General features: G+C 38.6%; 4 protein-coding genes across 10 annotated transcripts in view; 2 read left to right on the forward strand and 2 right to left on the reverse strand.

Moving 5' to 3' along the window:
• Positions 1-336: 336 nt before the first annotated feature.
• On the reverse strand, positions 337-6302 carry LOC124213675 (ketohexokinase). 2 transcript variants are annotated; one of them, XM_046615203.2, is made up of 5 exons: positions 6152-6302; positions 5607-5755; positions 4168-4492; positions 1403-1677; positions 337-1259 (listed from the first exon to the last, which is right to left on the reverse strand). In XM_046615203.2, the coding sequence occupies exons 2-5, from the start codon at positions 5747-5749 to the stop codon at positions 812-814; spliced, it is 1191 nt and encodes a 396-aa protein (XP_046471159.1). In that variant the 5' UTR covers positions 5750-5755; positions 6152-6302; the 3' UTR covers positions 337-811. The 2 variants fall into 2 exon arrangements, with proteins under 2 accessions (XP_046471159.1, XP_046471158.1); XM_046615202.2 differs by lacking the exon at positions 6152-6302 and adding an exon at positions 6006-6105.
• A 2657-nt stretch (positions 6303-8959) lies between these two features.
• On the reverse strand, positions 8960-11196 carry Prosalpha4 (proteasome alpha4 subunit). 2 transcript variants are annotated; one of them, XM_046615218.2, is made up of 7 exons: positions 10899-11196; positions 10467-10593; positions 10249-10362; positions 10010-10143; positions 9696-9878; positions 9430-9526; positions 8960-9286 (listed from the first exon to the last, which is right to left on the reverse strand). In XM_046615218.2, the coding sequence occupies exons 1-6, from the start codon at positions 10998-11000 to the stop codon at positions 9437-9439; spliced, it is 750 nt and encodes a 249-aa protein (XP_046471174.1). In that variant the 5' UTR covers positions 11001-11196; the 3' UTR covers positions 8960-9286; positions 9430-9436. The 2 variants fall into 2 exon arrangements, with proteins under 2 accessions (XP_046471174.1, XP_046471172.1); XM_046615216.2 differs by lacking the exon at positions 8960-9286 and having other exon boundaries at positions 9324-9526.
• A 464-nt stretch (positions 11197-11660) lies between these two features.
• Positions 11661-14328, forward strand: LOC124213673 (uncharacterized). 3 transcript variants are annotated; one of them, XR_011176792.1, is made up of 4 exons: positions 11661-12059; positions 12207-12688; positions 12769-13148; positions 13496-14328. XR_011176792.1 is itself a non-coding variant. In XM_046615199.2 (4 exons), the coding sequence occupies exons 1-4, from the start codon at positions 11993-11995 to the stop codon at positions 14126-14128; spliced, it is 1542 nt and encodes a 513-aa protein (XP_046471155.1). In that variant the 5' UTR covers positions 11686-11992; the 3' UTR covers positions 14129-14328. The 3 variants fall into 3 exon arrangements, 2 of the variants coding, with proteins under 2 accessions (XP_046471155.1, XP_046471156.1); XM_046615199.2 differs by having other exon boundaries at positions 11686-12059; positions 12789-13148; XM_046615200.2 differs by having other exon boundaries at positions 11686-12059; positions 12414-12688; positions 12789-13148.
• A 486-nt stretch (positions 14329-14814) lies between these two features.
• The window catches only part of LOC124213670 (Chondrocyte-derived ezrin-like domain containing protein), a 32819-nt gene continuing 31494 nt past the window's right edge, over positions 14815-16139 (forward strand). For 2 of the 3 annotated variants that reach the window (XM_046615191.2, XM_046615193.2), the window contains exon 1: positions 14815-14957. The gene's annotated coding sequence lies outside the window, so the exon portion shown is untranslated. Of the gene's footprint in view, positions 14958-14984; positions 15307-16139 lie in introns of those variants that run through there. The other variant, XM_046615192.1, reaches the window with a different exon arrangement.

Here is a 16139-nt window from a genome sequence, read left to right on the forward strand (position 1 = left end):
ATATTTATACATGTTAATACCTGCGTATTGGTTGTAAAATGACAACGCACGATCGAGATTAATGATAATATTCAAGTTCCAAACATACTGCCAAGAAACAGATGAAAATCGGTGAGAGTTTCGTAATGAACGAATTAAAATTAAAATCTCGTTTGCTAGCACCAAACAGTTACCAACACTCGCGGTGCTTGGTAGTAAATCGATGTATAGTAGTAGTAGTAGTAGTAATTAGAATGTTCATCATTCAACGCTAAGGGATTATCCGATAACCAAGTGTAGTATAGGTATACGTATGTATAAGATGAATTTATGAAATTGCCGAAGGCATATGTATCGTTTATTTTTTTTTATTTAATATACATATATATATATAATATGTATATATATATATATATATATGTATATAAAGAAACAATGGAAGTATATACACATCACCAAGCATTGTGCGTGTACATGCGCGCGTGGGTGCGTTACAACACAGATTTATAACGTAAGATTATCGCTAAATTGTACGATCTCTCGGAATTTCGTGAGAATTGAGTTGACTGACTTCCCAGCTGGATAAGCTAAGGACCGATAGTTATGCTACCAGCCCAACTAACCGCATGGTTTTCTCTATTTCTCCTTGCGGTATTTATGTTACAGATATATAAATATATAAACTATATTTAGTTGAAAATTCAACAAAGAGTGATAAACACTTTGCACATCTATTTTACTGTATACCACGCACGATGCCGTGCAAAAGAAATTAAAAAAAGTACTTTCACCCACATTGTGCGCATGGCATCGTGTAAACTTTGGTGTCAAGTTAATCTTTCAAGAGATCTTTAAAAACGTTGCCAAGTCCCTCGTAACCAGTTAGCCCAATTTTCGCCCCGGCAACTTTGCAAGCAAAAGTAACGGCGTTTTGCAAAACAGTGCAATCTATAAACTCCGTCAGACTCACTTCAAGGCTTTCGATGTTGTAATTTTGTGTTATTTTACGCTTCACCTCGTTCAACTGTAACTCTGTATTCGGATCTGACTGGGCTTCTGCGCCTTTGGTGTTTCTTGCGAGATCAGAGTCGTTTCTGTTTGACAATGGTGGCTGTAGCTTGACTCTATTCAGATAAAAAAGTATCGCTGCGGTAAACGTGTCCCCAGCTCCCAGGCTGTCAATAATCTTGTGTGGGGGGAACGCAGGTGATTGGACAATTCGGCCATCGGGCGTACGCGCCATGGCACCCCTGTCGCCCCATGCACAAATTATGGTTGCTCTGCGTAATAAATATACATAAGTATGAGAAAAAAAAGATCTCATCACAGCGCAAGTGGGAGGGACTGGATGCGTTAGGTATGGACTTGGCATGGATATAATATGTGTAATATATTAAGATTTTTGGGTGGAAGACGTACTGACCCGGACTTGGCTTCCTGAGATATTCTTCTCAGTGTTTCGGTCATATTGTCAAATCCTCTAAATTGGGCAAATGTTCTGCCGACGAAAGTGACGTCTACGTAAGGCAGCAGGTCCAAAAGCTGCTCGTCAGATTTTTCCAACTCAATGCTAATAGTGATCGGCATTGGAAGTGCAGGATCGAGACGATTTTTAATGTCCTTCGAAGCCAATTTCAACGAGTTATTGTACGTCTCTACATGCTTGATCATAGACAAAACCGTGCCCACGTTCCTTCCCTAGAAAAAGGACAGTCGCGGTCAAAGTTCGGGGTTTGAGCTTACAATAATCAATGATGAATGAATTAAGTTCATGTGCGAAGAACAGTTTGCAAGTCATTCTAAAGCGGATGTAGCATTGGGTAATATACCAACACCTGCAGCTTAAGGCGGCACGTATTCGGGAGCGTTAATTTTTATTCGAAATTCGTAAATGTCGTAAATTTTAACCGAATGAAAATAAGAATGGGCGAGATATATATATGAGCGTAGATCTTGTCACCTCTATGCATGAAAATAAATAGTAGCAAGTATGAGAGAACCTCTACAAATACAATGAAATGCCCTTTCACAGTTGCATAAACTTCCAAACTTAGTCTGCTACTCAAATATATTCTATCCGCATTGGGACAATAAGACTGCCACTTTATTTTTTTTCGTTAATCTATGCATATTTCAACTTGAATAAGTAGAGTTTTGAGAGTGTTGTAGAGAATTTCGTTGTTTAAAAAACAGCTTTAAGGCCTACGTTTCTAATGTAAACATTAGATAAACCTTACGGGCGATTAATAATAGATTGTGCATCAAATAATGAAAAGTTGGTTTCTTTACGTCGAGCGTAAGTTTTCGCAAGGGTTTCGCCGGCAACTCATATTACAAATACGCGAGGCGAAAGAGACTCGGTCTCTATAGTGCAGACGAAACTTTTTGTACCAAAGTACGAAAAGGTGCACTTTCAAGTACTAGGACGTAATGCAGAAACGATTACTTTAAGTACGGAACACAGAAAAGATAACACGCGTAAATCATACTAGCGTTACATAGGATAAACTTTATCGGACCAAAATTATTCCTAATCAACTACCATATATACACTATTGATTTTAGATCAATTTTGATACAGCATTTTTCGTAAAGATTATAATTTTCTATTAAAAAAATATGTTAAATGTCAAGTCTCAAACGGCACAGTTAAGACGTCGCGGGCAATTAAAAGTTTGTAATCGATCAAGCACCCTCCTAACCGCGGACGAAAATACTCGCGTTTGTCAGGACTTGTTTATCAATATAAACTAAGAATTTACACCATGAGTGGGAAAGAAAAAAAGTCTAGTAAAATAACATAGTTTAATACAACTGTACTGACGGAATAAAAATATTCAGTATGAAGATTAGCATTTTATCTATCGAATTATTACATTACTCTCTCAAATTGAAAAAAGAAAGTAGCACTCCAACTATTTTTATCAACATCTCTTCATTGAACGTAAAATTGATGAGTACTTATAACAAAATAATATCCCTCACACCGGCAATAGATATTCGTGATTCCAAAAATTTGCAAACCATTGCTTTCGGAGCGAAAATAGCTAGTACTGGAAAAAAATTATCAATGTGTATCATTAAAACCCCATATGTACTGCTTTTCTGATTTACGCAAAGGGTGGCAAACTACTCAAAGCCTAGGGTGGCCGAAAGTATCTGTGACGCATGATACTAATACGCGCGTAGTACCCTACAAGTTATATGTATAAATTTTGACGCTCGCTGAACGATATATGCGGATCCTCGTTTGTATTTCAGAAGACGAGACTGGTGCTTGACAATACAATTATGGAGGGTAGAGGCAAGGAGGATTATGCCTGTATATACAAAGTGTTATACTTACGTAAAGTAGAGTACGTATAAGATGGCGTTGCTGTCGCAAAAGTAAGACGTTTAAGAGAAAGCGCCAAGAATTGATAGAGTTAGGATACAATTAAACGGAAAAAGATAAATATCCGCTTTGTGAAGGCGCTATTTTCAAAAAACTTATTAAATGACATTTTAAAGTCTCAATTAAATAAAGTTATTTGTTCCAATTATTAAATCTGTCGTTAAAAATTTGAATTTCGTTTTATAATAACGTCTTGTGGTAAGTCTTTAGGATGTATCGAGTATATTTTCATTTCACAACGTTAGCAGTTGACCATCCATTTACATGTAGGCACTTTTATCAACTATCTAGTCACTACAACTACTCTGTAACATACTTCACTTCATCTATAACGGCCAAGTTCAGATTGAACCCTTATTGCTTATCAGCGCTATTCCGGTGACTTATTGAACCACTATTTGCTGCTTTGTGGCGAACACTTTTCCAGGTGAAAACCCACATGACATTGTCCGCCTTACCTCCAACCTCCATAAATACAATGCCAAGTTCAGGGAAACATGAAGGTAACATGCTGGGTAACAGGCATTTTTTTGTTGCATAATTAATCCAGTCATCAGTGATAATACGCACAAAAATTAAGATTCCTTCGGAAAAACGGTAGATAGTTGTAAATGTTTGCAAAAATTGTTTGACCAAAATCACAAAACGTGAATTAACCTGGCATTTGTACAAAAACTGATGATAATTAGTGCTTATAATGTGATGTAAGAGTTGTTCAGCAGACTTTAGTGTGCGAATGTATTAATCTCGCATCCGCTGGATTTTTGCACATGAAAAATAAGTAGAGAATTCACCTCAAAATGAATCCAACTATATTCTTCCAAATTTAATTTCTCAAAATTTTCCAAACTCAATTCTGGCAAATTCGGATTGTAGTGCAGAATAGTTCGACTTCCCGAATTAAGGCTCAGGATGACTGTTGAAGTTGGACAGCCAAATCCTTCCACCGTCGGGCAGTGTGCAAAGTTTATTTTACATTTGCGCATATCATCTTGTAAAAAATTTAAATGCTGCTCCGCGCTTAGTGTACCCAAAAACTCGCACGAATTCCCAGCTTCAGATAGAACGGTGCAGTTGTTGGAAGCATTTCCTCCGCGCTGCCACCTGTGCGCGACGCATCTTTAAAGGAAAATAATTCATTTCATGGTTTTGAAGAACCTTCAAAGCTAGCCTCTTATGTTTAACAGGCGAAGAAAAGCTGATGACAATGCCGAAGCTGATCTCAGATGTGAGTTTGAAACATGAAAAATGCGATTGGTGAATAGTCGTCTGTTCACTCGCAGAACAAATTGCGAAAATAGTATGTTGTGTATCAAGGAGGCAAACTCGGTTCTTTTCGGGCCGAGCGTAAGCAAGTTGTAAATACGCGGGGCGAAAAGACCGTTGCCTTCTTGATACCACACTATACTTTACATAACAAAAGTATGTTACGCGTTTTTTCGCGAAGCACGAAATCGAGGTCAGGATCGCGTAATGCCAGATTTTTTTTGCGATTACGCATGCGCGGAGGAGTTGAAAGTAATACTTTCTGGCTGCGCGCATGCGCGTTGGCAGACTGACTCTACCGTCATAGCAACGGATCATACTTTGTGTACGATAAACACGTATGAAAAAAGTTCGCATAAAACATGCTTGCGTTATATAATTAGTGATTAATTTGACCAACACCTTGTGCATATCTAGCCTACAGATTCGACATATTGATTTTACATTAAAAACTGAGAAAACAACCGTCCCGAAGTCAAGGAAACGATGACGCATGTTCCTTCGAGTTTATGGAATGAGTGTTGAGAGACGGCGAGTGGAACTAGAGCTATGTCAACTCGACACCGTATCGGTAATTTGATCAAATCAAAAAGCGGGATTAAACAGTGAAGGAATTTCTTCCGAAAACTTCCATACGGTTGGGATATACCATCCAGGGATTGGTAACCCTGATATGATCACTGTCAATTCGGCGTTCTCGATACGGTTGAAGCATGGTGGAAAATTGGATTTAAGGTTAGCAAAAGAGGTTTGACCGGCATATAAATAGGCACCCCAACAGGCGAAAATTATGAAAGCGTGACGATAATAACGCTAAGATTCGAGAATGACGAAGTGAAGATGAGTGAAGTACATCTGTATGTAGATATTCATGTATATGTATACAGGACGCATACGTGTGCGTGACTTCGTCTATACATGCATGCTTATATAAATTCACGTGCAAGACGTATGTATGTAGGCATACCTCTGATCGCTGTCCTCAGCTGGGAATTGTTTGCAAACTTGCACAATGTCCAGGCAGATCAGGCCGACACAAAGTATTTTAGGTTCATTGGGCTCAGGTGGAGGCGACGTACCCACGATCTTTTCGTAAAAACTTGAAATCATCTCCTTCTTGATAAACATACACACACACACACACAAGTATATACGTATGCATTTGCCGTTGCATCTACATACATTTATGTATTGTACACAGGACGTCACAGGAAGTAATACTTCCTGGCGCAGACGCAGAGAACTTGAGAGAGGAGTGAACACCCGTAGACTGAAGATTGCTAAAGACAGCCAGCCACGAGTATCAGTTTGAAGCAAGCGAAAGGACACGGGGATAACGCCGATAACGGCAATGCCCTACACTTACCGATTCGCTCATGGGGGTTACAATATTAATTGATAATGAGTCAGTACGGTAAAAAATTTCTATCTCGCAATTGCCCGCACTTAACTGACTGTCTTTAGCAATCTTCAGTCGATACGTTCAAGTTTCTGTAATTTACCGTTACATACCTTTGTGGACGCACAAAAAGGACGCCATGCGCGCTATGTTGTTAATGGTTCTAATTGACATTCATGGTATTTACGATGACGTAACATTCGCCTAACGTATATAATATCAGCGTAGCGGGATATTTGAATAAAGGCCTTATAACCGGCCTGGTAAAAATATTTTTGTTCCAGAAATATTTATAAAATGCACAGTACCTCAATGTCTCATAACTTTTGACTCTGAACCCTCTGTGAGATCAGTCTACGGTGCATAAGGTATAAGACGTAAGACGTGGTCCGACTGGCCCTAGGTCGCGGTGATTTTATTGTCATAGTACAGCGGCAATTCGCCAGGAGCCTCACGCGCCTACAACGCTGGTGTAAACAATAATGGCGTCGTTGTATTTACGAAAGTTGACACTTGACGGGGGATAAACTTCCGTTTAGCTCATACCTCCGTTCGATCTGAAACTTGGTATACTTAGGTATTTCGATGCGCTGATTAAGAATATGATATTCAAAATTGGCGCAAATTTTATTTTCGATGTCATATCGAAGAAAAGTCGTTTTTAAAATTTTTTTTTGCGTTTATTGCGGTAAATATGGACAGTGGAGAAAAATGTTTCAAGTAAAAGTTGTAGACCATGAAAGGATCAAAATTTTATGTCTCTTACGTTTTTTATGTAGAACCTCGGATTTTTTTTATGTATCTCGAATGGTGTGTGGGACATAGTGGGGAGGGTGCGGGGCATCTCGAATGGTGGGTCGGAAATAGTGGGGTGGGTGCGGGGCATCTCGGATGGTGTGTGAAACATAGTTAGGTTGGCGCGGGACACGATACAGGGAATCTGCATCAGCATTGTATTGTATTGTATTGTATTGCAATCGAAGTAGTTTTGGCGAAAAAACAAAAAATTCCGATGATTTTTGTATTTCTCTCCCAAATTACCGGTTCTACATGAAAAACGTAGGATAGATGAAATGTTAATTTTGTCATGATCTACAACTTTTATCTGAAACATTTTCCTCCACTTTCCATATTTATCGCAATAAAAGCAAAAAAAAAATCGGAAACCTAGTTTTCTTCGATTTGACATCGAAAATAAAATTTGCGCTAATTTTGAATATCATATTCTCAATCAGCGCATCGAAATACATTAGGACACCAAGTTTCAGATCGATCGGAGGTATGGGCTAAACGGAAGTATACCCACGCCAAAAAATGTCGATCACAGTATATTGTACTGCGTTCCGTTTTAAACAGTGACCAGTATAGCTAACTATAAAGGAACGGCTTCGCAGTATACTAAATTGACGTCACACCTTACAGTGCTCGCAGTGTATATCGGATCATACCCGTAAATACATACGCCTCCAGTAATCAGGGTTCAATGGGGAACCACACTGCCAACTCTTGAAGCCTGGTGGCAGCACCATCGTTGGTTTAAAATTCAAATTCAAGCATACAATATTACGTTAAAATTCATTTTCCTTTATAGAGGATCTTTTTTCTTCACTTGGAGAAAAGCAGCATGGTAAATTAACCTGTTTAAATTCTTCAATCGTCCAAACAAAATACTTTTTCATTTTGGATCACCGGAATTTCGCGGCAAGGTAGACCAACGATTGTGCGCCACCTGCAATCAGCTTGACAACTGTGGTCCCCCATTGGGTTCAAACGGATTGACGCTTTGTGGGACTTTTGCTGTTGCAACGCCATCTCTATTGTACTCTATTTTATGGACACTTACTTGACACGGAGATAGTCCTCCTTACCTTTATGCTTCATAAGTCAATAGTTCGAATTGCGAGGGAATCGTTCGAATTCGATGAGGTAAGTTTCGAATTGAAATTACTTCATTATAAAATTAATAGCTATATTCGCACTTTCGGCTGGATTGAAATCCGACAACAGGAGACGTGCGATATTTGCGTTGTTACGGTACGGTCTGCACGTGCCGAAATACGGATTTCAATTGTTCTACATAATGATCGTCTTATGTTTGAAATTTATTTACGGAGAAATCACGTACGAAAGGCAAACTTTTAGACCTACCTGATTAGAAACATAATTTCAAATAAGTATCATCGTATATACGAACGAATTGAGTGGTCGAGATGTACGACGATTGCCTGCTTCTGTCTATGCGGTTCCCGCAGAAACTTTGGAGAATTGTGAACGAGTGCAAAACAGGGGCGATTAGGTGGAGCGTCAATGGTGGGACGATATTATTGGACTATAAAATGTTTCAAGACGAATATCTGAAAGCCCCAAATTCAATATTCAAAACGAATAACATAACGAGTTTCATAAGGCAGCTTAATCTCTACGGATTTCGTAAAGTTACCTCGCACAATCGTGACCCAATGTGCAACTCCCTTAACCCCGATGTCCACGAATTTTTGCATGAAAATTTTCGCGCAAGTCGTACCGATCTCCTGACAAAAGTATGCCGAAGGACTGGTGCGGGAAAAATCAAGATTTGCGACCACTTCCGAACCAAACATTCCATTAAACGTGAAATTGGGGATAATAATGAGGTCCGCGTAATTTCGCGGTTGCAAATGTGCCAGGTATCAACGTCTGTACATACATAGGGGCGTTGAATGGAAAACGTGACTTGACCCAATCTTAAATAATAACAAAAATTGTCAGTTAACCTGTCGATGTTTACTCTTATTAGTTTGCCCTGACAGAGGCCCTGCAGCAAGTGACGCGGGAGTATCATCGTGAGAAATTCTGGGAAAACGCAATAAGAGACGATCCATTGGCAGAACTATCAAATTCTCAGGAAGCAGGTGAATTGTTGAATAACTTACCAAAAAATGCAACAGTGCAATTTTTTTTTTTTTTTTACTACTTTGGCTGCGGTTGCAGATTACAAGATTGAAAATATTTTCAGGTAGCATCGGAGTTTGGGTATCAAGTATAAAATTCGGTGTCAACGAAGCCGCGAAAGATTTGAATTTCAATGACAAGTGCGATTCAAGGTTTGCTTCGGAACTGTTACGTTATACACAATTAACATGTTTCATTTGCTCATATGTATTAAATTGAATAAATTCCATTTCAGTCGTCAACATGAGCAGCAAAGTAGAGTTGTCTGACTTCTGTGACTATTCTATGGCTAGCCATTCCTCTCAGAGAAACAGATACTAAGAAAAAAAATAAATAAATAACAAAGTTACCATATGATTGGACACTGAGTGTGATTCTTTATTTTTAGTATCTTAATGATTTCTTGATGTACCAAGATATTATTTAAAAATTGAGAATAATTATATGTATAATCACATACATTAGTGTTACTTTTTCTGTTTCTTTTTCTCAGCTTCAGCCTCTTTTTCTTTTTCAATTTCTGTAACGTATTCACCAATTGTTTCAACATCCAGCATCTGAAAACAGATCAGCGAGCAACCATAAATTATTGTCCGCATGTTCAATGTGTAAGATTTTTGCAAATCAAATTTGCATCTTCATGGGACACTTTTCATCCTTTTGTCACATAGATGTTATTACAAAGTCCTGTGTACAATATGTATTTAGCTTCATCATAGAACTTACCTGCAACGGCTGACCACGGCGCATTACAGCTATCTCTAAATTCTTTTGTCCAGACTGGACAACTTCTAGCAGCGCTCGAATGGCAAGTTTCATGGTACCTTTCTCAGTTGTTACTTCTTCAGGAGAGTAATACTTCTCAAGGAATTCACGGACTGTTGTGGCACTGCGTCCTGTAGCGTTAGCCTTATATTCAACAATGCAAAAAGTTGTTGTTATACTGGGAACTGCTTATGTGGAATGTGAAGCGATGTATTTCTGCCTTGCATTGAATTATGGAAATATAAACAGTAAAGGCAATCTGCAAAATATCTCACCTTCCATTCAAAATAAGTTCCAGATGGATCGGTTTGGTACAAGTGAGGTACACCATCATAATCAAAACCTGCCAATAAGCATGATATTCCAAAAGGTCTGCGGCCATTGCTTTGAGTGTATTTTTGCTTCAACCCTGCAAAATCAAACATAATTGACGGCATGAGAATATCGAATTTGTGACTATTGATTTAAGGTATAATTCTGTTACATGTATCACTGTTTTTAGATTCAGTTTTACCTGCTACGAATCGTGTGATATATTCCAAAGTCACAGGGTCCTCAACAGTTAACTTGTGACTCTGGCATTCAATTTGTGCTCGATTTATTAATACTCTTGCATCAGCGGTTAAACCTATAAATACGGAATCCAGCAATTAGTCATATTGTATTAGATATTGATATATAGTAACAAAGTCATTGACGTAATAATACAAGTAATATACATGTTTTTCATACCTGCGAAAGCCATCACAACGTGTTCATCCAGGAGACATATTTTTCGAACTGTTCGTTCCTCTTGAAGTTTGGCCACTGATTTTTTCTCCACACCCAATACAACAACATCGTTGCCGCGAACGCCAACCTTGAACCAGTGCTCTTACGTATGAATTCAATAAGCTAAGAGGCGTTCAGAGAAATATCAGGAGTACATTGAATAAAGTTCGTGGCAAAAATATGTTTTTGAATCAAGCAATCCATGTGGTTGAGAAAATAAGGGCACACCTTTTCTTGAATGCCAATTCAGTGAACAAGCAGCCATAGAGGTTTTACGATTACGGAATATGACGGAAAATACGATTGATCTATTCGTCCACGTCTGTGTAAATTAATAACAATTGACAAAAGACCGGCGTATAGGTTATTATTATACAGGGCACATCTACTTACCGCTGTTGATCCCTTTTTTACTGCTTCTTGGGCATATTCAACCTGCAATAAGTGACCGTCAGGTGAAAATACCGTAATTGCTCGATCGTAACGAGACCCCATATTTTTATCGTGTAGAACTACTTAGAAATAGCGTTTACTTTTACAGTGACTCTACTCTTTTTCACTTTCGAGGATTCCGTATACTAGAGGTTGAGTGTATCTCACATTTCGATGAAGTTAGCACAGAATGACAAGTGAATTCTCAATTCGAATACACGTAGCCATCTCTGACTATTTTGCTGAACCCATAGACCACACCGGAAAATCGTCGACATGTTAAATGGCTGCTACGCCGCCCTACCGGGATTAAATCGTACTCTTTAAAGTGTTCAAAATCGTCGATTTAAAACCTATACACATCAATAGAAAAGGGCAGAATATAATTGTCGGTATATCAGCGTTGACTGAGATGTCAGTTAGCTATATCGACAATGTGCATTTTGAACTGAATTTTTTTGGTAAAAAAACTCCCGTCAGGCAGGATTTCTTTCACATAATATAGAATGCGCTCCGATATTAGCTCCCACTGTTGTCAACAATCTTTTATCTCTTTTAGATTGCCGAGTTCGTGACGCTCTGCCTCTGTCCTAGTGAGTTTTTAGCGCTGCCATCTAATTCCCGAACGCACTGGGACGGGCCCATAGTAACGATGACTAGTCGCACTCGGTGCGCACTAAAGTGCGATTTTCCCAGTTTTTAACCAATGGCTGTAGCGATTTGCTTGAAAACACACAAGTACTGCAGACTGTTGAAAACCACGGACTTATAGACGGATCCCAAAGCATAGACTTTAAGCTATGGTTTCCGTGTTGAAAACAATGCACGACGCCGCCGGTACCGTAGGTAGTGACGGGAACGTCATGAGTACTTCACCTTAATGAAGATAACTATAAACCACGTGCTAAGAAGTGAACGACGCATCTCAATGTTACAGACGTTGTAGAGAATCAGTTTGTAACTTCTATTATACAGTATGTTGTAAATCCATATTTTTTTTTTCATGAATTTTTTTCACCGCATTTAACGGTGTAATCACTCATTCGCCAACCACTATGGATTCTTCAGGCAGTGCTCACCGTTCAAATTCTGTTGAGGAAAGCACCAGAAACGTAATAGGTGGTAAGCAAAAATGATCTTGCATCACAATTAACACGTTTGCATCTTACATATACAATCAAACCCCACCATCAGCGAAGCATTTCTTTGTAACTGGTGACAGATAACCTATTTCGAAAGTGTATGCAACCAAAAATACCAATCTTTCAGCTACATTGAAGGAGCAAAAGGCAGTGCTTAGAAAAGAGATTCAGGAGCTGGAAGAACTTAATTTCCAAATAGAATGTTGCCTTAATATTTCCAAATTTGGTGACATCAAGCATCTATTTGACTTTTCCACACAATCCCTAATCGTACCTTCGAAGAGATTACCTGACACTGACACAGAATACATTGACCAATTGTATCGGCTTGCAGGAATGCACTGTACCAAGTTTACTGAAAATGAATACATTTTCAATTTTGTTTCATCGAGTGTTGATACTGCGGATCGTATTTACACAGTACAAGTTACTTGTGTCTCAGACAAGCTAAAACTTGGCAAATGGGTGATGCCGATGTCAATAAATATGAACAGTATTCTTCTACAAACTCCACTAACGAGAACCTGTGATTTGAAATCCTTTTTAATGAACTGTAAACACCACATCGAATGTTACACTAACAGAGTGAAACAGTATAACGAGTTTCAAGTAAATAATTAAGTTCTACCCATATGATTCCAAATGCTTTGTCGATTGATGAAACAAACTACAGCGGTATGCATACGTAGTCTAAACATTTGTATTTCAGGTTTTCCTGACAGATCAATCAGGGTGCTATTTGGATTCAAACTTTGGACATACTCTTATTTCCTTGACATTGTTTGGTATGCAAGAACTGGATTCCGGAAACCTATACAATATTACATTACATTTGGTATATAAGTCTGACAGAGTTCGACCGCATGAAATGAAAATTGATTCTTTGGATTCAAAGAACTTGAAGCGTACTACGACAATTAAATTTAAAGCATACTTTAAAAATTTCAAATGTTCTGCTTTGAAAAAAGGATTCCAAAAAACTACTACTGCGATAGAAACTCATGTAGCATGGACGAAAGGAAATTACCAAAATGCTGAAGAACTAGATTTGAGTGTAACTGGAATAGAGGTAAGACTAATAACTGTATATACTGATTTCATTTAAAAGTTCAATTGAATAAGTGTTAAACCTGTAAAAATCTAAAACATTGATATCTCAAGCAATTTTATCATATCCTCAAGCTTATTCAAACTTTTGCTGTAGTTGACAGGTACAAAAAAATGTATCGCACTAGTGAATCCTTTTTTTTCTCCATTGTAGCAATTCATGGCTGCATTGTGCTCCTGTTATTAATATTTTAAAATTTTGCTCTCGAAAAGGAAAAATGTGTAAAGTTATACTACTTGGTTATACTATATTTGTATTGCTCATTTCACTGTTTATTGATGTAACATTCTACTCCATCAAATTTTTAGGGTCGCAGCACACCAAGCGCAGAAGATGGTTCTGCAACTAAATCGAGAAGAGTTGGAAAGAAATTAATTAATCGTCAGTCGAATCATAAAAATGCAAACATATCTTTACACAGTTATGAATCGGCAACTAGAAAACCGAGTTCTGTTGGTCCAAATTCAGAACTGGTAGAAACCTGTCATTTAAGTATGCCTAATCCAGTATATGAAATGAAGGAAAAATATGGCAAAAGAAAAGGTAAACGGCAATCAACGAATAATACGCCAAAATCAAGAAACGAAGCAGCCCATACTTCAGCTGTGCCTAAAGCTTCAAGTGAAAAATTAACATCTATAAAAAATTTGAGCCACAACTCTAACCTGAAACAGAGTACTTTGCGATTTGAACTTGAAAAAAAAAATGAAATACAAAATAAAACACCTACAACAGAGTTGCTAACATCGACCAGGGGCAAAACTGTATCACAAAAATTAAACATGAACTTGACTGGATTGAAAAATCACAAGTTTGGTACCAGTACCCCGGTATCCAATTTAATTCGGAACAAGAGGCAGTTTGTTGCCGATGATAATACTGAAGTAAGCCCTATCATATCAAAGCGCATTACAAATTCGAAAAGAGGACGAAATGTGTAAAACGTAAATAACTAGGATATGCACATATTTTGTTTCAATATATATGTATATATTTATTTTTTTTCAATACATTGCGTCGTTACAAATATAAGGTGGGATAGACCCCAGGTAGAATATTCTTGTACGCAAATGTTATTGCGATAACGTACAAATTTAATCAGAAAAGAAACACGCATTGGTAATAAATCAGTTTATATGGATTGCAGGCTCTTGTGTGTACTCTGAAATTTTATCACACACGAATAAGGTTTCATAGCAAAACCTTCTCTTGTTGGTAGAAACAACTACCACCGCTCGTTACATTAGTCGCATAAGCCATGGAATATCGTGTTTGAGTTTTGTGACACATGCATATCAATCGGCAATTAGCGGTGCTCAATCGTTGTGAACTAGCCTGGCCGCGAGAAAAATGCAGACAATGTGTAACAATTTTTCTCATCTCATAAAATTCAGTGATAATGATTTTGAATGCGCATCACTGTAATTCATATTTATGCAGCTATATTTCAGTTAGCATTCAGCCTAGAATTTCCCGAAGGTGTAGGTGTACCCGCAATACTCATATACCAATCGGCTGCATCGTTGAATTTAAGTGGCATAATCATCGCGTAGACGAATTACTATCAATGTTGGCAGCCTTCCGACTAGAATCGAGTTGAGTGCCACTGTCTCGCAGTAGTAGTACCTCAGCGCGACGGTGAGGTGGGAGAAAATTTTACTCCGTGGTTGTCAGTGTTCTTCGGTCAGTCCCGCGACGAATTGGTCTCCGTTTGCTCAGGATCTGTGAACAATTACGGGGTGAAAAGCGGATACATTGACCACCATAAACGTAAGTGAGGTGGATTTAACAAGTTTTGTAGCGGCCGCCGTCGCTACCACATGAATACTGCGACAAAAGTGGGAACACGTAGGGTCCTATGATCAATGAACTCCGAGTGGATGTGTCGGGGCCGTAGGTCGGGGCGTGCGAGCGGTAGAGCCTTGTCGACTGTCTCTCTCGTTTCATCCATCATTACGGGCCTTTTGTTCAGTGCTTTTCTACGGCGACGTTCTATCCGTGAAATTCGTTACGGTACTCATGTTACCATGCCGTAATTGTGTTAGACACGTACTTATCAGTCAATATTTTCATCTCCGTACGTGTATCTGGAACTTGTTTTCGGATATCCGACAGAGAGGTAAGCATTAGTTAGTTACGGTGCAACGCTACGGTACATACTGCAGCTGCGGTATGTAGCCAACGGTGAACCGCGAAGCTCTATTATTTAATCCGAATTTCAACTGCAACGTTATACCTAGGCGTTACACGGTTATAGGAGTGTGGCATTGATTTTTGATAAGGCCCCATCCGACTCAAAATAGAGCCCCACTCGAGTTGAATGGGCTGTGAGTAGATGAAAGACCTAGGCGAGGCCACTAGAGAGGCGCCTTGGAAGCTTTATACGGGGCCTGATCGTGATTATTCTTTCTTTTACGATCGGTGTGCAGAACTGTGATAGTATTCATGAAGGAGGTTTAACCGAACAATCTCCTTTATAACACCATAAAGTATCAAAGTTGGTACAATTTCAAAATGAGGCATCAGCTGGATGCCTATCATTTTCTATACTTGTCTGCTGGTTTCTAAATGATTATTTGAATACAAATACACGCCGGATTAGGTAAAAACATGGTAATGCAACTGACTAGCAGCATTAAAACAGGACATTCTGTTTCAACTTATGAAATTACGTACTTTCACGCGCCCAATTAAAAAAATATTCATACTATAATAGGCATTGACGGGGACTAATCGAACAAGGGCATAAATCAAATTAATGCAGGTTGGTTTATTAAGAATGATAGCTGATATGTCACTCGCGCTTGTTCGAAGCCTGTAACTTGCATGACAATATTGTAGCGGGTGGAGTCAATTACGTGTCAGCCCATTATACCTAGAGATCAGTACCAGCCGACGGATCCAGACCACACGGGGAACCTTATTCTTATAACTTTATCTTATGTGAGAAAA

This window comes from Neodiprion pinetum, chromosome 3 (genome assembly GCF_021155775.2).
Source record: "Neodiprion pinetum isolate iyNeoPine1 chromosome 3, iyNeoPine1.2, whole genome shotgun sequence".
NCBI classification, from domain to species: Eukaryota; Metazoa; Arthropoda; class Insecta; order Hymenoptera; family Diprionidae; genus Neodiprion; species Neodiprion pinetum.